At 37.6% G+C, this 25,798-nt stretch overlaps 1 protein-coding gene across 1 annotated transcript; it reads right to left on the bottom strand.

Moving 5' to 3' along the window:
* Nucleotides 1-1,485: 1,485 nt before the first annotated feature.
* mmp28 (matrix metallopeptidase 28) lies at nucleotides 1,486-25,798 on the bottom strand. The gene is made up of 8 exons (XM_048161962.1): nucleotides 25,602-25,798; nucleotides 23,486-23,562; nucleotides 22,652-22,857; nucleotides 11,691-11,912; nucleotides 10,171-10,416; nucleotides 5,157-5,300; nucleotides 4,919-5,083; nucleotides 1,486-2,942 (listed from the first exon to the last, which is right to left on the bottom strand). Exons 1-8 carry the CDS (start codon nucleotides 25,722-25,724, stop codon nucleotides 2,542-2,544), a joined length of 1,584 nt encoding a protein of 527 aa, XP_048017919.1. The 5' UTR covers nucleotides 25,725-25,798; the 3' UTR covers nucleotides 1,486-2,541.

The following is a 25,798-nucleotide window of genomic DNA, read 5'->3' as shown; positions in this document are numbered from 1 at the left end:
TTAAAAACAGTAATATTGTGAAATATTATAACAATTTAAAATAACTGTTTTCCAAAGTGCTGATTTAGTGCTCAGTTATTATTGGTAACCAGTCATTAAAGGTGCTCTAGAACGTTCTTTCACAAGATGTAATATAAGTCTAAGGTGTCCCCTGAATGTGTCTGTGAAGTTTCAGCTCAAAATACTCCATAGATTTTGGGGCATCATTAACTATGCACCGATTCAGGCTGCGGCCCCTTTAAATCTCACACTCCCTGCCCCCCGAGCTCTCGACTATAATACAGTGCATAAACAAAGTTCACACAGCTAATATAACCCTCAAAATGGATCTTTACAAAGTGTTCATCATGCATACTGCATGCATGGATCGGATCATGTGAGTATAGTATTTATTTGGATGTTTACATTTGATTCTGAATGAGTTTGATAGTGCTCCGTGGCTAAAGCTAACATTACACACTGTTGGAGAGATTTATAAAGAATGAAGTTGTGTTTATGCATTATACAGACTGCAAGTGTTTAAAAATGAAAAGGGCGATGGCTCTTGTCTCCGTGAATACAGTAATAAACGATGGTAACTTTAACCACATTTAACAGTACATTAGCAACATGCTAACGAAAAATTTAGAAAGACAATTTACAAATATCACTAAAAATATCATGTTATCATGGATCATGTCAGTTATTATTGCTCCATCTGCCATTTTTCGCTATTGTCTTTGCTTGTTTACCTAGTCTGATGATTCAGCTGTGCACAGAACCAGACGTTAATACTGCCTGCCCTTGTCTAATGCCTTGAACATGGGCTGGCATAAGCAAATATTGGGGGTGTACATAATGATCCCGACTGTTACGTAACTGTTTTCCGGAGGTCTTTTAAACAAATGAGATTTACATAAGAAGGAGGAAGCAATGGAGTTTGAAACTCAATGTATGTCTTTTCCATGTACTGAACTCTTGTTATTCAACTATGCCAAGGTAAATTAAATTTTTGATTCTAGGGCACCTTTAATAATGGTTCTTATTATCAATGTTGAAACAGAAAGTTCAAAAGAACAGAATTTATTTGAAATAGAAATCATTTGTAATATTATAAATGTCTTTACCGTCACTTAAATACATTTAATGTGTCTTTGCTGAATAAAAGTATTCATTTCTTTTTCAAAAATGTGGGCTATGTTTCCAAAAAAAAAAAAATCATTGATTTTCAACATTGCTGCTCAAGAAACATTTACTGTTATTATCAATCAAATCAAATATGATTATTAAATGCTGCTTTTTATTTTTACAAAAAAAAAAAAAAAAAAAAAAAAGACGTGCCAGGGGCATAGCTTGGGTTCGCAGTCAGATTTTCCTCCTTTTTTATCTCTAGCTGATCACATGCCTGAGATATATATATATATATATATATATATATATATATATATATATATATATATATATATATATATATATATATATATATATATATATAATGTGTGTGTGTGTATTTCCATCGCAGGTTTGGTCTTAAAAAGTCTTAAATTTAACTTGTTCATATCTGTAGACACCCTGTAAATTATGGGATAATTTTCATTTTTGGGTGAACTAACCCTTTAGAAAGCATCTGATCATAGCGATGTGGACATTGTTTGCACAAGCTCTGAAATTCAGCACTCAAGTAAAGTAACGTAACGTTTATTAATACAGCACTTTATACAATAGATTGCAAGCAGCTTTACAGTATTCAACATGGAAAACTGTCAGTGTGTCTTTCAATTAGAATTACAACTTCATTTACTACTGTAAAGCGGTGTGTTCATGTTTTTACTCGTGTCTGAACTTGACAAACTGAACAGAATAAATGAACTGGAGAAGATTTACGTCAAAGAAGGCAGAGCCTCAGAGCCACATACCTGTTACGTATCGCCATGGACCAATGCTAGAACAAATATGTTTACCATCAGCTGGAGCAAACTTTTCCATAAAGTTCACTTTGGCAAGCTGTTACGAACTCCTAAAATGAACCCCAAAAAATGTGGGTTATCAGTTTCAAACAACAACAACAACAACAAAAAAATTGATTTTCAACATTGATAATAATAATTTTTTCTTGAGCAACAAATCAGCATATTAGAATAATTTCTGAAGGATCATGTGACACTGAATTTGATTATGTTTAATCAAATAAATTCAGCCTTGGTGTGACTATGACTATCAGTTTTATGTTGTGTGACCGAAGGTTAAAGATGACATTGTGCTGTAAGTGAGTCCTTTGTAGACCAGGCCTTCTGAGGCATCTATTAAATGATAAGGCATTATATTAAACTGTAATATTTCACAACATTACTGTTTTTACTATATTTTTGATCAAATAAATGCAGCCTTGGTGAGCAAAAGAGACTTCTTTCAAAAACATTAAAATCTTATCTAACTAAAAAATCTTTGCATTTGTAGACTGCAAGAAAGACCTTTTCTCAGATTAAACCATTAGGCCACACATGAATTGCACATATCCCAAATGCCTCTTAATATTGTGAATCTGTTAGCTCCCTCTTCTGGTCAGAGTAGCTCATTGCCCTGTAATGATGGAGTTCTGTGGCAGCCAGTCCATTGCAGCCTCTCTGCCCACTGTCCAGTCGCAGTAATGCGCACCTTCCCAGGATCAAACCTCCAGTACTGCTGCTCCTTAAAGAAATACAGCTTTCCATCTGGCCGAGTCAAGACCCCATTTATCCCCTGTGGAATACCCTTCCAGTCCCTCAGAGAACGAGGGTAGTACGGCTCTATGCTAAGAGATTCAAGATTCAGGACAAAGTAGTGGGACCCTTTGAAGAGCACCATATGGCCCAGGGGCTGGTAGAAGAAGGCGCAGTCAGGGTGCTTCGGTAAGCCCAGTTCACTGTTCTTCTTGGGGAATCCAGGGTCCAGATCAGAGCCTGAGTAACGCCACATCCGTCTTCCTACCAGGAGAAAAAATATGGAGATGAGAATATGCATCTTCAAAAGGCACAGTTTAACTAAAAATTACCTTTACTTGCTCTCAGTCTTTATTAACAAATTAATAATAACGAATTATACAAATACACTATATAGTAAGTTTACCCAGATACACACTGGTATGTAAAATGATAATGTATAGCAAATCTTAATTGCTGATTGTTTATATTGTCGCAAAATGTCGCGTTATCTACTATATTATCGCACAGCTCTCTATATAAAGATGGATAAATACAGTACACTTGTAAGTCATGTTGTATCATTGTAAAACGTAAACTATATTATCTCCCAACTCTAATTTGCTAAATGTGACTATAAGGCATGAAGATATTAAGATATTATAAACATAAACCTCATGATTTACCGTAAAGCTGCCTTGAAACAATGTGTATTGTGAAAAGCGCTTTATAAATAAATTTGACATGACTTGTATGACTTGTATATTTGTAGACTGTTCAACGTGTTGTTTTCCACACAACAATAGCCTGTCAGTAGTGCCGTATTCAATGCATTCAATCCTTCTCTGTGATTAGAGAACCTGGGAAAGGTCCTAACATTAATAAAATTTAGAAATGTATGCAAGTTCTACCCTATATGAAACCTTTAGTTCTCATTTTAGTTCCTGCATATTAAAATTACTTTTTTGGCACTTCTATAAGACTTGAGACTCTGCTGACTCCAATATGAGAGCAGCGACACACCTGTGCATAACAAAAGTGTTTGTAGACGTGTTTTAAACACAAAAACGGCAAAAGCAACAAAATGGCAAGATTTCCAAATACCAGGGGCCTCATGTATAAAACTTACCAGTGTGCATACACACAAAAAGCTAGATTTTGCGTATGCAAAAGTTTTCAGATTTATAAAACCATGCATACACCAGAACCTGTGCAAAATTCCCTTTATAAAACCCAGTCAGTGGAAGATGCATCTCCACGCTGTCTCTTCCCTGAGATATTCACATATGGAGCATACAATGCCTTTTACTATGCATTACGTCATCTACATATCATGCATATTCCATCTACGTGATACCATCCACGTTATAGACATTAGGAAAATATGAGATCCGGACTATGTGCTGTCACATTACATTTCTAAAAATAATTCAGTATCCATGCCTTGTTGTAGAATAAATAAATCAAAATTGTATAAAATACATTTCAGAGAAAGTTGTCAGAGAAGAGTTATTCTCCATCTTTTCCAGTGGCCAAATAGTATTTTTAATTGCTTTGAACAAATCAAATTTATGCAATTTTGCCTGTAAAGTAAACATATTTTAGGATGTTTATATATTTTTAATGGAAGCAGATAGGCCTTATTTTTTGCAGTGTAAATAATTGTCTGACTCGCGTCACTGACAAAACATTTTAAAAATAAAACGTGCATATCTTACCATTTCCTTCAAATTCTATCCTTCAAATACAATGTTTTTTTCATAATACTGGGAAGAAAGGGGTCATCATTAGGCTACTGTCTCTCTGTGCATGACACCAACAGCACAATTGCATGCAGCAGAGGTTGCAAAACTGTGTCATCAGACAATGATCACAGATCACGAGTCCTTCTGTGTCTGTTAATATACTGTTCTATGTTGTTAGGCCATCTGCTTAGACGGAGTCAAGTGAGCATTAATGATCATTATGCACATGATCATTATGTGTGCATATACTTTGTGTACACCCATTTTGTGCGTACACAAAGTATATCCCCTGCAGTTCTCCAACTCTCTGGCATAAGAAAAAGTGTGTTCACCTGCTCAGACCCTGACGTGGCGCTAAGCACTTTTCAAAGACTATTTTTATAAACATGAACGTTCATAATTCTGGGAAGTATCATGGATGTTTTATAAATGAGGCCCCAGATGTGCCCTAGACAAAACTGCACTCTAGAATAGGGGGAAACAGTCTGAACTTCAGAAGTATTTACATCAGCCTACCTTTAAAGAAGTAGAGTTTGCTGTCCAGTGGGGAGAAGGCGGCTGCTTCAACAGCCAATGACAGCTGTGGCCAGCGTGTCTGAAGCGGAAGAGGATCGCTCACACTGCCATTAGATACCGTCCAGAAATTATGGCCCTGAAACACCAGCACTGTCCCATTCTCATCTACAGAAAAACAACAGCTTTACACAGTTCAAGGGAAACTGTTTATGTGTCAATTAAAATGTCTAGTTCTTACCGATGGTGATGGCATCAAAGAAACCCTGGCAGTAGTGGGGTGTGAGGGAACCTCCCTTATGATCTTGAGAAAAATTCCAATCCGGCATGGCCCATCTCAGAGCCTGTCCCGCAAGCTGCTTCACTGTATCCCCAGGTGGTTTACCTGCACACACATAAAGAATGCTAATCTGTATGACACTGGTGCACAAAGGTGTTACCCAGTCATAAAGTGTCTATTTAAGTTAAAGTTTTAGAAAAGTAAAAGTGACGTGACATGTAGCCAAGTATGGTGTCCTATAATCTGAGTTTGTGCTCTGCATTTCACCCATTCAAGTGCACACACACAGCGATATAGAACACATACTGTGAACACACACCCGGAGCGATAGGCAGTGATTTTTCTTGCGCCGCCTGGGGAGATATTGGGGGTCAAGGGCTCCTCAGGTGTGGGTAATGAGAGTGGAAGAGAGCGCTGTTCATTTAAAGTGGGAACAATGCCCAAAACTGAGATTATTTATAAGAACAAAGGAAATGTTGTTACATATGCAGTGGTGTGGTGTGAAAAAGTGCTTGCCCCCTTCCTGATTTTTTATTTTTTTGTATGTTTGTCAACACAACACAAGTAAACACAACATACAGTTTTTAAATGCAGGTTTTTATTATGAAGGGAAAACAAAATCCAAACCCACATGACCCTGTGTGAAAAAGTGCTTGCCCCCCGTTGTTAAAACATAACTTAACACCTGAGTTCAGTTTCTCTAGCCACACCCAGGCCTGATTACTGCCACACCAGTTCACAATCAAGAAATCACTTAAATAGGACCTGCCTGACCAAAGTGAAGTAGACCAAAAGATCCTCAAAAGCTACACATCATGTTGAGATCCACAGAAATTCAGGAACAAATGAGAAAGAAAGTAATTGAGATCTATCAGTCTGGAAAAGGTTATAAAGCTATTTCTAAAGTGGCGAAAACATGGAACAGTGGTGAACCTTCCCAGGAGTGGCTGGCCGACCAAAATTACCCCAAGAGCGCAGCGACGACTCATCCAAGAGGTAACAAAAGACCCCACAACAACATCCAAAGAACTGCAGGCCTCACTTGCCTCAGTTAAGGTCAGTGTTCATGACTCCACCATAAGAAAGAGACTGGGCAAAAATGGCCTGCATGGCAGAGTTCCAAGACAAAAACTGCTGCTGAGCAAAAAGAACATAAATGCTCATCTCAGTTTTGCCAGAAAACATCTTGATGATCCCCAAGACTTTTGGGAAAATACTCTGTGGACTGACGAGACAAAAGTTGAACTTTTTGGAAGGTGTGTGTCCCATTAAATCTGTCGTAAAACTAACACAGCATTTCAGAAAAAGAACATTATACCAACAGTAAAATATGGTGGTGGTAGTGTGATGGTCTGGGGCTGTTTTGCTGCTTCAGAACCTGGAAGACTTGCTGTGATAAATGAATTCTGCTGTCTACCAAAAAATCCTAAAGGACAATCTCCAGCCATCTGTTCGTGACCTCAAGCTGAAGTGAACTTGGGTTCTGCAGCAGGATAATGATCCAAAACACACCAGCAAGTCCACCTCTGAAAACAAAATGAAGACTTTGGAGTGGCCTAGTCAAAGCCCTGACCTCACTCCTATTGAGATGCAGTGGCATGACCTTAAAAAGGCGGTTCATGCTTGAAAACCCTCCAATGTGGTTGAATAACAACAATTCTGCAAAGATGAGTGGGCCAAAATTCCTCCACAGCACTGTAACGGACTCATTGCAAGTTATCGCAAACGCTTGATTGCAGTTGTTGCTGCTAAGGGTGGCCCAACCAGTTATTGGGTTTAGGGGGCAAGCACTTTTTCACACAGGGCCATGTGGGTTTGGGTTTTGTTTTCGCTTCATAATAAAAACCTTCATTTAAAAACTGCATGTTGTGTTTACTTGTGTTATCTTTGATCCATATTTAAATTTGTTTGATGATCTGAAATATTAAAGTGTGACAAACATGCAAAAAAATAAAAAATCAGGATGGGGCAAGCACTTTTTCACACCACTGTATATGTAGCTAGTGTTATGTTGTAATGCTTAATATTTGAAACAATCCAATAAATTCATTAAACATCTCACCCTTGGGGATTTAAGACAGGTTGGAGGTTATCCTAACTTTAAGTTATTTACAATGATTTTTAAGCACTTTCTTTTCAGGAATATGAATACTTCTTAAATATTTTCTTAAGAACAATCTTAAGAAAAAAGATAAGAAAAGTTTTTGGGAATACAAAATATTTTTTTCTTTTTTTTCCTAAGTTAGAAAATAAGAAGAAAATAGCAGTTAAGAAGAATTCTATTTTTAAGAATGACGTAGTTGCAAAGTTATTTATAGTCAGTAGAATGTCTGTTGGGGAGCATAAAATAAGTAGAATGTCTAAAGTGGACCATCGAAATAAAAGCATTCCCAAAAGCAAATAAAACATCTGATATAGATGGCATAAATCTGTGATTGTGGCGGAGGAAAGGAAATCCTACAACATTTCCTCTGATAAACAGGATGAAGACACACCCACACAAATATTTGTGTTAGCAGCAGATAATATCTTAAAAAATTAGTTTTGGGATGCCGCATTTACATGTACTTGTGTTGGCCTCATTTTGCTTTAAGGATGAATGATATACATATAGAGTAAAATATTAATATTGTAAGCACTATATATGTATGTGTATGTGTGTGTGTGTGTGTGTGTGTGTGTGCTTGTGTGCGTGTGCATGGATCACGGAAAGTATCAAAAGGAAGGAGTGCTAGAGGGTATGATGTGTGTGTGTGCATTAATAGCATATCTGAATTTTTCCTGGAAGGCTAAAAGAAAGATCGGCCTGGCACACTCATTGGAAGGGATTCTTCAGTTCTGTTGGTAGTGTTGGTATGTGCGCTGAAGATGGATGGTTGTAAGTTTTCTCCTGAAAGCACTGTGGCATGTGTAAACCTGCCTGACACATGCTTAAGAAACAGCTGACAGTTTCACCGGCCTGGAACTATAGTTGTGTTTGTCTTACTATCTTTCAGTGTAAATCTCTGTCTGTTTCACTACAGCCTGGCAAAATTAGCTGTATTCATTGTCACGCTAGGTAAAGATTGCTTTGTGTGAAAATATCATGAAAGGTTTCATGATTATGAGGAACTGGTTACATTTGCAAATGGTTGGTGCATTTGAGTAAATCTGAAGAAGACAGGGCAATATTACACCCCAAAATCAACAGAAAAAGGGACAGTCCCTTTCTCATTGCTGTAATGATCTTAATTAATTAATATCATGGAACAATATTTTAAAATTAAAATTAACAAATAAAGTTCAGTACTACAAACACTATCATGATGTATATATACTAATTTAAATAATATTGTTGTTTCTTCACTTAACAGTAAAAACTATGGCATTTTGTTTACCCATACAGTAACGTGAGTAGACAGGGAAGACAGAGAAGTAGACAGGGAAGGAAATGTGCTTAATTGTCATGAAAATAATGTTGTAATACAAATGATCCTTAAATATGGTCCTAAAATAGAATCCATGCAAAATATAAAGTGTTTTTGAGATACGTTCACCTAAAAATGTTTTTCCATATGTTGTAGAGACTATATGTTTTAAGAAATGCTGAACTGACGAGGTGTTTGTGTGTGAGAGGCAAACATTGCATGAGTTATAGTGATTATTCTGTCTTCTGTTGCCATTAATTGGGATTAAGACTTTAAAAGGCCCTCACAAGTACACGAGGAAGACCCATACCCGTTTACACCTGGTGTTTTAATCCGTCTCTTTTGTCTACTTTCAACCACTTCTGTCCTGATTTCTTTGAGGGGAGGGTCTATGGGCGGGTAAATGTATGGGTTTTTTTCAGATCTTTTGATCTAATGGACAAAATAAGCTCACGAATTTACATATGAATGCACCCGGAGAGCATCAGCTTTCGTTTCTACTCTGACAGCCGCAAAACAGGTGGGAGAACATTGTGCTTGGTATGTTTTTCGTCTTTAAACAAAACTTGGGTCTCTAGCAGTTTAAATCCCATCTGGTTAGCGCGCTTCCCATAATGTTTACGCATTATATCAGTAGGCAGAGAATAGGCGGTCTTTTGTGGCTGTTCGAATGCATTCAATCACATGAGCGTTTACACTATGAAAGCAATCCAGTCGAATGTGTTTTTGACTACCTCTGGAATTGGTCAAAAGTTGACAAGCTCAAAATGTTTTACACCTCGTTTACACCTGTATTTAGCATCGTCCACTTGTGATCCAAACCACCAAAATGCATCTTAATACCAGGTGTAAACAGGGTCTAAGCTAATTTATATTAATTACTGTTCATACTGTTGGCCATTTCTGTCACCTGATGGAGGTTAGATTTCTTGCCACTGTTTGCCTTCGACTTCTTTAGTTGGGGCTTTAAAGACACTTATTAGTGTCTTTGATGTTATTGATAATACACAATATTATTGATTTGGCTGCAATGACAACAAAACTGGAACTGACACAAACTAAATAACAACACTATTGTGTTCTGTAGAGCTGCTTATAGTTGAATTGAACTTATTTCATAATTGACTAATTTTTTATTGTTTAACTGAACTGAATCAACACGGAAATGACTGAATAATGACACTATTGTTGAGCTGAATAATGACACTACTGTCTTTTTAGAGCTGCTTTACAGCAGAAAATGAGTTTGATGAGGTTTGCATCATTGATTTTCCTGTTTATGAAGCTGCTTTGAAACAATCTGTATTGTATAAAGCGCTATATAAATACAGGTGACTTGACATAAGGGTATTTTACACCATCTAAGATGCACATATTTCTGAAAGAAAAGGCTAAAAGCCTAACAGTTTCTCAAACTTTCTCACAATAGTCAGCTTTGCTATCACTGTAAAGACATTGCTACTAAAGACCAGAGACCTATTCTTTGCAGCTAAATGATAATACTGAATATAATATTACAAAATAAACACTTGCACAGCTTTCAAACAAGAAAAGAAGGGCTCGTTTACCATACAGTTGTTGTATCGCAATGATGTCATCCCAGCTGAGCAGCGCTTTAGAACCCATCTTCTTATAGTATGGTGACATGAGCGCATGACGAACAGGTGAATGAACCAAACCCAGAGTGTGGCCAATTTCATGGGCCGTCACAAGGAACAGGTTGTGTCCTTTAAGACCATTCAGGGTCCAGCGTTCAGACATATCAAAATGAGCTTCACCGCGGAATGGGAAAAATGCATGAGCCAGAGTGCCACCTAAAGAATGTAAAGAAAGAATCCTAGATGAAAGACTGTGTATAACAAAGTCCCTTTAAGGCAAGTCATTTCACTCGGCGGCCATCTTTGAAATGCCTCTAAGGCAGCTGTTTCAGTCATGCAAGTTCATCTCTTTCTCCAAAGCTGTTCAACAAGCTTACAATTAAATTTCATATTTGAAATCCCCAATGAAATCTGACAACAGCTGTCTCTGTCTATTGTTTCTAAATGCTAAGTCATGACAAAAAAATAAATAAATAAATAAAAATAAAACATGCTTCAGGACCCACCCACGGCCACTGACTTGCAGTCCTGCATTACCATAGTTTCCGCAACCCAACACATAGTTTCCCAACCTCAGCAAGTTGTATGTTGTCCGTCATTTTCTCTGCGCTCGAGCAGATTTACAGACAACAATGTCTCGTAAGGGAGAGAGAGTTTAATGCGCACTTCTTGTAGTGTGTTTTATTCAGCTCTTATGGTGATTTTCTGGAGTGAAAACGGACACTTAATTTTTTGTGTGATGTACAATAAACTTCATAAAACTCATCAGTAAAGTTTTGGCCATCATTCGGACAGGGTCCACTACAACAGGCTTGTACTAATAGTGGATAAAAGCAAGATGACAACATAATTTATAACCGTATTAAACTAAAGCATATATTCTCTGGCTCTGTAGGTATCATTGTCTAACTCCAGTTCGAACTAAACACCATGAATGACAGTTTCTGACATTTTCAGTGCTTGAGATCGTCCTGTTTGTTTGTTGCATGTGCTCTTGAAGCCCCGCCCTCTTCTTGAAAGGGGGCCAGAAGCAGCATCTCATATGCATTTAAAGGGACACACACAAAAAAGGCATGTTTTTGCTCACCCCCCAAAACTGGCCATTTTAACATGCTATAAAAATTATCTGTTGGTTATTTTGAGCTAAAACTTCACATACACACTCTGGGGATATCAGAGACTTATTTTACATTTTGTAAAAAAGGGGCATAATATGTGCCCTTCAAGTGTAATTTTAAGTATATTTCTGAGAAGTACATGCATAGTAGACTGAAACCTTTTTTTTTTTTTTTGTAAGTGCTGTCACCTGCCCAGAATTAATGGTTTATATTTAATAAAACATTTACTGTAAACACTTTACCCATTTCTTTATGTAAAAGCATGGCACAAATGCTGTCCATAGACATTAGGTTAAAATAACATGGAATAATCTTTTAAGACAAGAACTATCCAATTTAATTTATTAAGAAAGAAAGAAAGAAGAAACTCACCTGGCCCATCAAATGCATTTCCCGTCCCATCATTATGTTCCCCTTCAAAGAAGGCCAGCCGGATGTCGGTGGGACCCTGCTGGAGCTCCTGAAAGAGCAGCCCGGACACATTACTCCAGAGCTGGAATGCTGTGTTCACCGCCAGATGCACTTGACTGGGAGAAAGACTCCGTGGCCAGTTCAAGATACGATAGGTGAGGTGACGTTTGTGCCATTTCTCTCCTATGGAAGTATAAACAAGTATAAAACCAATGCATTAATAATTGTGAATTTTCATCGGAACATTAGCATTTGTGAGCTTTATTCCATCTGAACAGTGTTGAGGTTCAATTATTTTGTCTATTTGTAAATGAACACTGAAATTAATTTAGATTTCTATGGTAACAGCTTCTTTTTATAGTGTGTATATTATTACATTTAATAACTATAATTCATTGAGTTACTCAATAACATTTCAAACCTCTCTTTACATCTTCAGTTAATACATATGCTTAATACTTAATTTAGCATTTTACATTAATGGCACATTTAAAAAATATATTTTTGTTTTACAACAAAGACCATCATAGTTTTCTTAAAAGACAAAATATTCTCTTCATTAGTGGACAGCAATGTATTTAATCATGTCTGGCATCTTGACAGATTTCTTTGTAAACTAATTATATAATATATATTCTAAGTGCACCATAGTTTTACAAATGAACTGCTTCTGTGTATTTATTTCCATTCAAAGTGATTAGCAAAAACAAAGTTTCCTATTATAGTGCCACAGTTTGGCCGATTTTCTACAGTGATCGGGAGGGGACATGTTCCTTTTACTTAGTTTTGTCGTGGCCACGACATATTAACTCGTGGGAATATGATAATATGTTGTGGCCATGAGATATTAATTTGTGGGAACATCATATTGACTTGTGGGAACGTGATAAGTTGTGGCCACGAGATCATTGTTTCAAGGGAATGACATCCTTATGTAGTGGCCATACGATGTAAAATTGTGTCCTCAAGATACTATGTTGAGGGAACGATATATTTTTCTTGTGGCCACGACATCTTTTTGTTGAGGGAACAACATAATTTCTCATAACCACGAGTTAAATGTGTAAACAACCTGCTCAACCATAGCAACCTGGAATGATCAGAAATGGATAGGCCTATAATAATATTTATCTTTAATTAAGAATGACAAAATAAGGGTGGAATTAAGAAATTATTATTTTAATATATTATAGATGTATAAAATAAAATGAAAACTAAAAGACTTTCAAATCACATGAGCCAATATTTTATTCACAATAGAACACAGATAACATTATATTATAAACAGAAATTTTACACTTTTATCCACTAAATGCCTGCTACAGGTCTCAAAAAAGTTGGCACAGTGGCAACAAATGGCTGAAAAAGCAAGACATTTTGAAAAGATTCAGCTGGGAGAACATCTAGCAACTAATTAAGTTAATTAAGTTAACTGGTCTATAACATGATTAGCTATAAAAGGGATGTCTTAGAGAGCCAGAGTCTCTGAGAAGTAAAGATGGGCAGAGGCTCTCCTCTGTGAAAGAGTACGTAAAAAGATTGTGGAATACTTTAAAAACAATGTTCCTCAAAGTCAAATTGCAAAGGCTTTGCAAATCTCATCATCTACAGTGCATAACATCATCAAAAGATTCAGAGAAACTGGAGAAATCTCTGTGCGTAAGGGACAAGGCCGAAGACCTTTTTTGGATGCCTCTGGTCTTCGGGCCCTCAGACAACACTGCATCACTCATCAGCAAGATTGTGTCAATGACATTACTAAATGGGCCCAGGAATACTTGTCGGTAAACACAATCCGCCGTGCCACCTGCAGATACCAACTAAAACTCTATCATGCAAAAAGAAAGCCATATGTGAACATGTTCCAGAAGCGCTGTTGTGTTCTGTGGGCCAAGGCTCATTTAAAATGGACTGTTTCAAAGTGGAAAAGTGTTCTGTGTATTTCAGCAGGACAATGCAAAACCACATACTGCAGCTATTACAACAGCATGGCTTCATCGTAGAAGAGTCCGGGTGCTGAATTGGCTTGCCTGCAGGCCATCTTTCACCAACAGAGAACATTTGGTGCATCATTAAACGACCACAAACTCTTCAGCAGCTGGAAACCCATATCAGGCAATGAATGGGACCAAATTCCAATACCAAATCTCCAGAAACTCATAACCTCGATGCCCAGACGTCTTCAAACTGTTTTGAAAAGAAGAGGAGATGCTACACCATGGTAAACATGACTCCGTCCCAACTATTTTGAGACCTGTAGCAGGCATCAAATTTGAAATGAGCTCATTTTGTGCTTAAAATTGTAAAATTTCTCAGTTTAAAAATCTGTTATGTTATCTATGTTCTATTGTGAATAAAATATTGGCTCATGCGATTTGAAAGTCTTTTAGTTTTAATTTTATTCAAATTTAAAAAACGTCCCAACATTTCCGGAACTCGGGTTGTAAGATTTTACCTTTTTACTTATAAGGCTCTCCATAATCTAGCACCTTCATATTTGCATGAATTTCTTCATGTGTATTCACCTATGATCTCTCAGGTCTTCTGCTTCTCTGACTCTAGTTATACCATCTGTGTGTGACTACCATATACTAGGGCTAACAGGAAGTACATGGGCGACCTCCGAGGTTGTGTCAGGACAGGCAGAGGGTTCTGGGACAACCACTGTGGTCATATCAAGACAAAGGGGAAATTCAGGAGTGGACAGCACTGCTTCAGGCAAAACTAGATTGGGTGCCGCCGCCTCGGGAGTAACTGAGGAAGTGTACGCAGCGAAGACACATAGAATGTCCATCACCGTAACGGGGAGTGCAATTGACAGTGGGACAACAACTGAGACCCCCAGACTTGCTCACACCAACATCAGTGGTGTGTCCTCCAAACTGGAAACCAGTCTTAAACACCTAGGGGCTAGTGCTGGGCGGTTTGACCAAAAATCTGTATTACGTTTGGTTTTTTTTAGGATTCTGGTGGTTTCACGGTATATCACTTTTTTTACTGGACCTTTATTTTGCCATATTTTACTGTCAGGAGTACAGGGAATATATATCAGTTCAGTTCATAAAGCTAACAATTTAATTGAAAATGTAATCAAATGAATTTAATTATTTAATTAAATTAATAAGTAGGCTACATTTTTACTGTGCGATTTCTGTAATTTCAATGAAGACCTTTGAGTTTGTGTGTTTTAATAAACGGTATTATTATTATTATTATCTTTATTAATCAAAGTACACTCTAAATTAGTAATATTTAGAGTAGTAATATTTCTGTTATTTCAAGTTATACCAAACTTTTATTTTGACAGGGTCGTGAAGACCTTTGACTTCCTTTGTATATGATATGACAAACGACAAATGTCGATAGTTTTATCAGATTAAATGGTGAAATTTTCATAAAGTGACTTTAAGAGCAGCTCTGCAGATGAAGTTCATTCGATATCTGATTCATTGTACAGCCCTACTTTTGATTTATTCTTCCAAAAATTACCAAATTCTGTGATGTCCCACTTTATACTAGGATTGTGCATCTCCATAACTGAGGTCGATGCGATACGCATCTCGATGCATAGCCAATGATATGATACATTAAAGATACATGTGAAGCAGCTATCGATGCGATGCGATACGATTCACCCCTATTGCGATGCAATACGATGCAATGGAAAAAAATATGATGCTACACAATTCAATATGTAGGGCTCTATGAAATACTTGAAATATTTTTTTTATTTTTACCAAATTCTGTTTTCTGTTTCAATTATTCTGAATTCCATTTTAATGGTTTAAGCTAATTCTAATTAATTGAATTAATAAAAAGCAACTTTATTAATTTGTTTACAATAATAGGGCCCTATGAATTTTTTCCCCCAGAAATTCTGTGCTGTGTATTTTAATTTTTCTGGTAATCAAATGAAGGCATAAAACTTTGAATCAAATTAAATTTAAATAAACCCTTTCATTTTTTTTTTTTTTTTTTTTTGCAAACAAAGTTTAAATGTTGCTGTAAAATTGTGTGATTATTCCTTCAAAAATAAAGTCTTAATAATTATTGTACTAGTAGTAGTATTACATTGTCATTAAGAAATACATTTCAATTATGACAACTCTCGAAGTGAATAGATTCAACCAGCATTTTATTAGCATGGAGCATGGAATGTACATAGGCTTGATTTTGGCGGACGAGATCTGCTACGCTGCTGCTGAGCAAATACATAATTGTTCAGCTTAGTCAAAATAACAACAAAGGAAAGGCTGCTGCAGAATGATAGAACCCACCGTAGCAGATCTCTACAGGTGGCGCTGGGGAGGAGGTGAGATGATAGGAGTTCTCATATTGTGCAGCGTGCTGATCGCAGCTAGGATACGGTATAAGTGTATATATATTTTGTTTACTTACAATACAATATTTTGTACTTACAATATCCAAAATGGTTCCAACTATTTGTAAATCGTGAGAAAATTGCAATTTTAACCAAGGCGTGTGAGGAGTCGCCTGTCAGTTGCGTCATACCGCTTTATCCTCTGTTTCCTTTTTATTTTGTAGAAACCATGGAAACACCAAAGACGCTTTAATATTTACATGTTTTAATAGACAAGGGAACAAATGTTTGGTTACATTTATAGACAGAAAACTAATTGTTGTTATATAACTCAACACGTTTAGTCTTATTGTTTAAATCTAATTTTCTTGATTTTTTTTTTGCGAGTACCATGTTTTACCATGCCTCAGAGAAAAACACTATTTTGTGAAGTAGCTAACATAGCATAATCAGATGCAGCTTTATTTTTAGTAACAGTAATACAGAATTTTCTCCATCATACAATACATTTTAAAATTAATTGCATGCCATTTATCAACACAAGCCATCCAGCATTTAATATGATATTCTAAAATCAATCTAGCTTACTGCAGTGTGCAACAAGAGTCTAACAGCAGCCGCAGAGCGAATGCACAGAGTAACGTATAACATCATTTTCAACACACTCAAATGTATCTAAAGGCAGGAACACACCAAGCCGACGCCAACGAACTAGTGGCAAAGAAAGCAGACTGTGGAGTTGGCTCACGTCGGCAGCGTCTGGGTCCAAAGTTGCCCTGACACATCAAACCGACGCTCGACAGCTGACAGCCAAGAAGCACGTCCGTTCTGCGCCTGCGTAAGATGAAATGCCTTTCCGTACCAGCAGGTGGCAGTAGCTGAACAGCCAATCAGAATAATCAGATGGCCTGACGGACTAACGAGCTCCGACGCCAATTCAACCTGTCGAATCGTCCGAAAAAAAGCAGACGAGGACCAACTTCAGCCGACAATGTGGAACACTGAGAAAACGTAGTTTTTTTGTAGTTGTGATACGTCATATTCACTTACCAGCAGTGGTGATGAGAGAACGCACTTGGAAAACTTCTAAGTTGTTGGAAAAGTTCTAAGTAGATTACAGTAGAAATCAATCTATATTTAAAAATATTTGTCACAAATTATTGGTCACTTTCTAAATGATAAAAGTATTGCTCATCTAATAATTATATATTAATAAATTGTTTTTTCCTGTTATGAACCAATGCATCGCGATACAAATGCCAACTTGTATCTGATGCACACTTCTTTAAATTGATGCATCGCACCGTTAACTTTTATACCGGGGGTCGGCAATTAAGTTTGGCATCGGGCCAAAAAAAAAGGATAATTTAAATTAATTGATGAAAAATGCAACTAGAATTGCCTGTGACAGACTGTTACAGTGTCTTTTGTAACTGGTAGTGAGCTGTTACTCTGTATTAAATCCTGTAGTAGGACAGTCATTAACAAAAAGCCACATTTGTGTGCCGGTGTCCAGGTTTTACACTGGATAAATTAATAAAGCAGAGTAGTGACCTGCAAGTATCTTCATTCACCAACTTGCAACACAGACCGCCTTGCTAAAACACACATATGTGGGAGAAGAGGAATGGATAAAAATAACTAAAAAAATAAAAGAGGACTTGAATAAGCCCATTAATGGCATGTTTGAGTCATGCTCTCAACGAACTATGCTTTATTTCCTCTTTCCATATTGTGATAATAAATAATAAATGTGTATCATTTTAATTTGCTTGTTACACAATGGAGCCTAACTTATTGTAATAATTATTTGACGTAGCCTACTGTTACACTCAGAATTATTCCTTGGCATCCTCACATACTAAACTGCATTTTTTTTTTTAAGTTGTTTGCATGATGGAGGTACGCTATTACATCGTGTGCAGAGTGATGTTAACATTTAAGATAGCTGGTGAGAGAAAATGGCACTATCAAAGAATCTAAAGAGGAAAGTTTACAGTGAAAATAGGATATACAAAGAAGAATGGAAAGACAACTGTGCGTTATTCTTACCTAGTTTTGTGAATGCAAAGCCGGTGTGTCTTATCTGCAACAAAGTTGTCTCTGTTTTCAAAGAATATAACACCATGTCTACAGCGGACGTGAGCGGCGCGACGCGTCAAAAGATAATAGAGCCCATTATAATCAATGATATTGACTACACTGGATGCGGCGCGGTGCGTCGCGAGTCACGCAACACAACACATTCCCGACAGTAAACGGATTCCCCGTACTGTTTCTGATGTAGTCCAAGTGGTCGGTTTATCGCAAAACAGTGTAGGCAGCTTTTAGCTGTTGCGGCAGTCGTGTCCAGTGTAGACACGGTGAGAATATTAGACGGCACCACGAGAAGAAGATCTATAAAAATAAAAATGGCTATAAAAATAAATGGCTGCGGGCGCAGGCCAGATATTATTGCTGTTTTGGTCCGTGGCCGCCAATTGCCGACCACTGTTTTATACAGATGCACCGATGTGAATCGGTGAATCTTACCATCCCTAATTTATACAGTAAGTTCTTGTGACTGGATTTCATCAGATTTCATCACAGAAATCATATGGCTCTACATGGTATTTGCATTATTAAAGAGAGTTATTTTTGTGAGTTATATATTGTTGTGTTGTAAAGTTGTTTCCATTAGTGCAAGAAGGGTATGCTGTCTATACATTGTACATAGTGCTTCAAGGCCATTGAATAGATACAGCAGCTGTTTCAGCTACGCACCGGTATGGCAGTTTTTGAAAAATACATATCGTCTCGAAATTGAAACCGGTTTATCGTATGAACTGGTTTGCCCAGCACTACAAGGGACTACCCTTGTAGCTTCAGATGCAATGTTCAAGACGGCCAGAAAGTCTGGCGTGGTGTCCATGACAGCTGAAGACTCTGGCGTGGCGGCCATGATGGCTAGAGACTCTGGTGTGGCGGCCATGATGGTTGGAGGCTCTGGCGTGGTGGCCATGACGGCTGGAGACTCTGGCATGGCGGCTATGACGGCTGGAGACTCTGGCATGGCGGCTATGACGGCCACTGGACCTTGATGCACACTGCCCTCCCCCAAAAAATGTTTAGGGGAAAGATCCTCCTCTACCTCCACCACAGTGAAGGCAGATCCACAAAATTGCAAGACAAAATCAATAAACTGTGCAAGGGTCCAGCTGGGGTGTTCTCATGGCAAATTTAGGCTAATTTCCAGATCAAGCACACTCCAGAAACAGTGCCTTAACATTGCATTGTCACCAGGCACAAGGTGGCTATAAAAAAGGAACTCCTCCACATAAGCCTTAATATTACTACCATTTTGAAAAATAGAACAAAGTTTACACAACGGGTCACAGAGAATACCTGCTGAGTTCATTTTGTGGCCTGAATTTGCTGCTAGAACCATCTTGTGGTGAGTCGTTCTGTAACAACGGTGGCAAGGATGAGGTGAGGCGTGGATCTAAATGCACCAAAGACAATGGTAATCAAAGCAGGGATGGGGAACATAATCCAGACAAGCAACAGGAATGCAAGCAGCAAAGACAACGACTCACAAAGACAGACTAAAGCCTGGGACACACCAAGCCAACTTTAAAGAATTAATGACGACGAAAACCGACGATGTTGTCACCTTGCGTCAGCTGCGTGTGGACCAATCAGCAAATCAGAACATAATGAGTCCAGACAATGAATATTGGGAAATGCAGTTCATGACATGATAAAGAGACAAGAGGAGTGCCCTCTGATGGGTATCACCTTCACTCCAGCCAACAGGCGTGGCACAAGACATACGTAATAGTTCATAAAACTCTCTTTTTTTTTAGATTAGCTTATTCTAATTGATATAGCTTTTGTGTTTTTTCCCATTTATCGTTCATGTATCTTATTATTCGTAAGGTGTCCTTGAGTGTCTTGAAAGGTGCCCAAAAATAAAATGAATTATTATTATTAAAATCAGACCAACAAACTAGGAGCTCGAAAAAGGTTCTTCAGAAAATGCAAAATGGCAGAACAATATTATTGACAGAACTTAAAATCAAAGATATATAATTTTAAAGGTCTTGACCCAAGGATTCAGGGTCTCTGATGTCCATTCACAGAAAAAAAAAAGACAGAAGAAGAAGAAGAAGAAGAAGAAAAAGAACAAGGAGGAGAAGGAGAAGAAGAAGAAGAAGAAGAAGAAGAAGAAGGAGGAGGTGGTGGAAAAGAAGAAGAAGGAGACAAAGATGGATAAGAAGAAGAAGAAGAAGAAGAAGAAGAAGGAGACAAAGAAGGATAAGAAGAAGAAGAAAATCAGTACAAACACAATATTCATTAGTGCCTGAAGCTTTAAAAATGTGTTGGATGTGGGGAATGATGTGTTGATGAGTTAGTCAGGTTAATCATAGCTTCATGTTCTAAATCAGTGAAGATATAGAAAGAGTGGACAAGCAGAGTTTGAAAAGTTCAGATACTTCCCTTTACAGAGAAATCTAATAGTAGTAAAAAAAAAAAAAAAAAAAAGTGTACAGTGCACTTTTAGTTATTAAGAAACATCAAAATTCTCTCTACAAAACATCCTAAACTGATGAGAGCTAAGCTCAGTAAATAATTAGCCTAACATGTGACTGAGGTTTTGTGACATAATTACAGACTTCAAAAACACAAATAACACAGTTGTCTGAGGTATAAAATGCTTGAATTTTCTCTGTTATACCATAACCCATAATTCATATTTTAGGGCACATTATAACCAAACTAATATTAACATTAAAGAAAACAACTCAGTGTTGTTGTTTTTTTAAAGTGTTGTCTTATTTTTTATTTGTTTGTCTATTAAATCCCTTGATGGGTGGTTACTGTTTTGCCTTAGTAAGCTAGAATAAATGTGCTCAAAACTGTCCAAAAACAATTATAAAATCCAATAGAGATAACACAAGTTGTGCTGTGTATTGTGACTGACAGCCAATTTTTGATTTATCTGACCTTTGCTTATACTAGTGGACCTGTCCATATATTGTCATCATGAGACAGTCACTACAGACTTTGTTTTTGTAGTGAGAACTGACATCAGGTACTGACATGAATGCCCACATACTTAAACCAATGGTGCTGCATTCCTGAAGTATTAGCACATTTTCAAACTGACAGGTCTGAATTTACGATTTTCGTACCCCTGCCAAATCACACATACACACACTGAGCATTTATTTCAACACAGCTTGAAAAATATCACCAAACCAGCCTCTGTTAGAATTACTGACTCTGGCTGTCTGTTATACTATATCTCACACTAATCTGAAATATATCATATTTGAGATTTGGCCATATGTGTATGTTCGTTCTAATCCACTCAATTAAAATGTCTTCTGCAAAACAGTTCTCAGTGCCAAAGACCTGACTGAAAACAGTGAAGCAGAGTTTTATGAACTTTAGCTCTTTTAAGTGTAAACAAGAGGCAAACCGTGTGAATTTGCCTGTTTGAGTTTGTGTGGATGTTCTAACCTGTAGACATGTATACACTTGGCATAGACAGTAATTTTGAATACCACTGTATTTACCCATTATTAGGCTCAGAATTACACCACACCCAGCAGGCACAGAATTACCTCACAACAACTCCACGCAGATCCATTTCATCAAAGGACCGTTTGACTGAAAATGTTGTGTCTACTCCTTATCATCAAATCAGTGGTTCCCATCCAATCAATTTTTTTTAGTAAAAAACCATGAACACAATGACCTGCAAGCATTCTTTGTCAGTTGTTAAGATGTGTTAAGAGCAATTTGCACTAAGAAGTTTGCACTCAACTGAAGTTCTGGTTATCAGTCTTTATTGCGGTCCTTTGTTAATGAAACATGTGATGTGTAGAACTGAATGGGATTTCAGAGTTTTAGGCCCCGTTTCCACCTGGTATTAAGATGCGATTTGGTCGATCAGATCACATGTAGACGAGGGAGACACGTACCTGTTTCCACCTGGTGTTTTAATCTGTCTCTTTTGTCCACTTTCAAACACTTCTGTCCTGATCCCTTTGAGGGGAGGGTTTCGATCTAATGGACAAAATAAGCTTGCGCAATTTACATATGAACACGCCCGGAGACGAAGAAAAACAAGAAGAGCATCAGTTTTTGTTTCTGCTCTGACAGCCGCAAGACCAGCCGAACGCAGTGAGTGCGTGTTAGGAATCAGGAACGGCGAGAGAACATTGTGCTTGGTACGTTTTTCGTCTTCAATCCAAACTTGGGTCTTCAGCCGACAAAGTTTAAATCCCATCTGGGTAGCGCGCTTCCCATAATGTTTACGCATTAGGTCAGTAGGCGGAGTGCAGGCAGTCTTTTGTGGCTGTTCTAACCTTTTACACTACGAAAGCAATCCAGTCAAATGCATTTTCAATTACCTCTGGAAGTGATCGAAAGCGGACAAACTTTAAATGTCTTACACCCCATTTATACCTGTATTTTAGTACTTGTGATCCGATCCACCAAAACACCTTAATACCAGGTGTGAAAAGTCCGTTCTCTAAGTGCCCAACACTTAGAGAATGTCTTCAAACATGCGAGATATAAACAGGTTGGTGAATGCGTGAAGTGTCTTTACCTGTCTGAGTGTAGCGCTTCTTACGGAGATGCTGCTCATGCCGTCCATGTCTGCCCAAGCGGCCTGTGAGGATACTGTTGACCCTTTGGCTCCAGGAACTATGGCTACCAACATCTTTAACCCCGCAGCGGGCAGATGTCATCTTCTCCAGAGTGGCACTGTCCAGCCTTCCAGTGACAGGTAGCTGAGACAACCACTGAAACTCTCTGAAAAAAAGAAAAGGCCACATGAAGGAACAGCTGCACATCACTTGATCAGTAACATAATTTCTCTGGACCATCATTAAGCTGCGGTTATGATGTTTCTGATACTGATACTACATACTACTGATGCCCGCAGTGTGATCATACAGTTATGATGACTAAAAGTTTGCTAGTTGAACAAATCAAGTCAGCTTTAGCTTCGTACTCCTATCTTTTTAAAGGTGCTCTATGTAAGTTTTTGACTGTACTAAAGCATAAAAATACCATAATATGTTTGCAGATATATGCTCAGTTCACATATTCGTTTGTCTGAAAACCACTGCTACAGCCAGTTATTTTACTTTGAAAGTTGCGTTCCGTGTCGGAACTGTAATTATCTTACAGTGTGTAAGTCTCTCGCCTTCCAATGTCAATTGAGCTTGTTCCTGTTGCATGTATTCAAACTGGCATCCCGCTTGAGCATCTAGTCTGAGGAGGAGGGGGCGGGGCAAACAATATTTTGAATTTGGACTGCAGTACCCATTTCAACCACTAGCTGTCATTCTTACATAGAGCACCTTTAAGTACGAAGGACAAAAACAAAAGTAGCTCAACTAGAAGAGCATGGCGCTAACAACGTCACAGGTTTTACCTGATGGCCGACTTGACTTCAGCTGTATGATGTGTTTCATTCTCCTTTTGCAGGTATCCATATCGCTCCAGAAAACCCTGCACACACATACATCATGTGCCATACATCATTATTACTCCCATTAGCCCTGTGACAGCAGCTCGAATCTACCTCAGAGATCACTAAAATCAGATATATCAGTGCATTTACTTATTGAAAATGGCAAATTGGTGGCACTGTAAACAAAGCATATTTTGGAATGAAGAAGTAGTAACATAGACACAACAGTAGCCAACACCAATATATAAGCATTGTTAGAGATAATTGAAAGCATTTGTTGTTTCCTGCATGAAACAGGAAGGTCTGTGGAAAGATATGGGCCTCCGTGCTTCTGAAATACTGATGCTTTAACAAGATGGCCTTTACTTTATTGTGAATCCCCTAGACGGGAATATCGAATGACCATCCAGAAAGGGATAAAAGAAGCCGTTTCAATATCATTTGAGGATGTATAGTATTATATCTGTCTGTAATGCATCTTATTTCAGACAATAGTTTGTACAAACTAAAGGAAATGTTTTTTGGTTTTTACATAAGAAAGCCTCAGTTTTTGAACGTGTGTGTGTGAGAGGAGATGTCTCGGTCAGGTATTGGCATGTAAACTGCATATTTGCTTTTAGTGTAGGTGCAGTGCACTTCTGAACCACCCGGAGGTCACAGGTAGGATGAGACTAGAGAAGGTGCTGGAATTTGTTGACAGATCTGCAGTGAGGCACTACATGATTAAAGTAGTGGAAACAACTTTATAGAGAAACCAAGAATTCAACAGGTGCCGCTTTGCTCCAAAACACAGAATCATTGTACATAATTTTAACAAATCTGCCAGTGTGCAGTGGGGATAAGAAACTTGCAAACTAAAAAGTATGATGGAACCTCAAATTATTATGATATATTTTCTTGATGTATTTACTGTTTGATTGTTGCAAATCTTTCAGCTAGCTAGTGTTGTAGTACTCAAGACCGGTCTTGGTCTCGAGACCGGTCTTAAGACCAATTTTTGAAGGTCTTGGTCTTGTTTTGGTCTCAGACTGAAAGGACTCAGGAATTTTATATCAAGACCAGTCAAGACCACAACTGCGGGGGTATCACTAAATTGCCGTTGCATTGTCCGATTTCTTGGTTAACATCATTAATTTGATTGGATGTAAAACTTCCTGCTTCAAATGTAATCAATAACTTATTTCTAATTTCATTTATTTTGTTACTGTTGTGCCAGATCAGAAATCAACAAGGGGTTGTGTCAAAAATGTCACCAAAATTAATGCAAATGCCCACAAAATTCAAAATATGATTGCAAAAAAGTACTTGTATAAGATCTTGATATTTATATTATAACATATGATATAATTAAGCAATATCACAAGAAAGAGGGCTGTTTTCACAAATATGAGCACAATTGCAAACATGATATTGATTTTTTACAAATGTATAATAAACAAAATTTTATTTTTAAAACATTAATCTCAACATTATTTATACATTTGTAATTGTACCAAGATGAATTTTGTTGTTTGTGATTGGTAACAGCTCTAAATAGTGTCTTATTATTCTAATTGTAAATATTGATTAAAAATAAGACATTTCTCAGGCAGTAAATGTGGATCTTTCAGATGAATTTGAGGAGTGCTAGTCTGGTCTTGGTCTTGGTCTTGGTCTCGATTTAGGTGGTCTTGACTACAACACTAAAGCTAGCTATCATGCACATTTCTCTCAATTCTAGAGACATAAGCAGTTGAACATGGGAATGTAATTACAGTGCACTCACAATGAAAATGCTCCCTTGGGTTCATTGCTGATTTTATGGCTGTGCCAATTATACTGACCTCATAACAGGCTAATTTTCCATAGCTGAAAGCAGGATAATTCATGTCTCCAACATGTTTGTATGCATTTGTATAACTAAAAACAATTTACTTGAAGACCAAAAGAGGCATAGACACTTTCAATAATATAAAATGAATAATTGTAGGTTTATATATATTCATTAGCTGTGTATTTTAAATTGAAAATATAACCCGGCTAAGAATTATTTTGGGACGAGTTACAAACAAGATAATTCGTGGATAGCCAGTCTTACCTGAGCCTGAGCAGCTGTGGAGATTGGAGAGCTCACAGCGGTCTGAACGCACAGCACCACTGACAGCAGCACAAACATCTCTTTCTGTGCACTGTGCGCACTCTTTATTTCTAAAATCACCATATGAAAATAGATCCCATCACGAAAAAAGCTACTTCGAGAGTGCGCACTGGTGCGCAGCTGAACGGCTTTCAAAG

The sequence above is a fragment of the Megalobrama amblycephala genome, linkage group LG16 (assembly GCF_018812025.1).
Source record: "Megalobrama amblycephala isolate DHTTF-2021 linkage group LG16, ASM1881202v1, whole genome shotgun sequence".
Lineage (NCBI taxonomy): Eukaryota > Metazoa > Chordata > Actinopteri > Cypriniformes > Xenocyprididae > Megalobrama > Megalobrama amblycephala.
This window is presented reverse-complemented; position numbering and strand designations above follow the sequence as displayed.

What these genes read in the sequence shown, in the direction of transcription:
- mmp28 (XM_048161962.1), bottom strand. Translation starts at nt 25,724, where the DNA reads ATGGTGATTTTAGAAATAAAGAGTGCGCACAGTGCACAGAAAGAGATG. An exon ending in GAAGCGCTACACTCAGACAG is followed by an intron (nt 11,913 to 22,651) that starts GTAAAGACACTT and finishes ATACTTCCATAG; the next exon opens with GAGAGAAATGGCACAAACGT. An exon ending in CTTTGATGCCATCACCATCG is followed by an intron (nt 5,084 to 5,156) that starts GTAAGAACTAGA and finishes GTTTTTCTGTAG; the next exon opens with ATGAGAATGGGACAGTGCTG.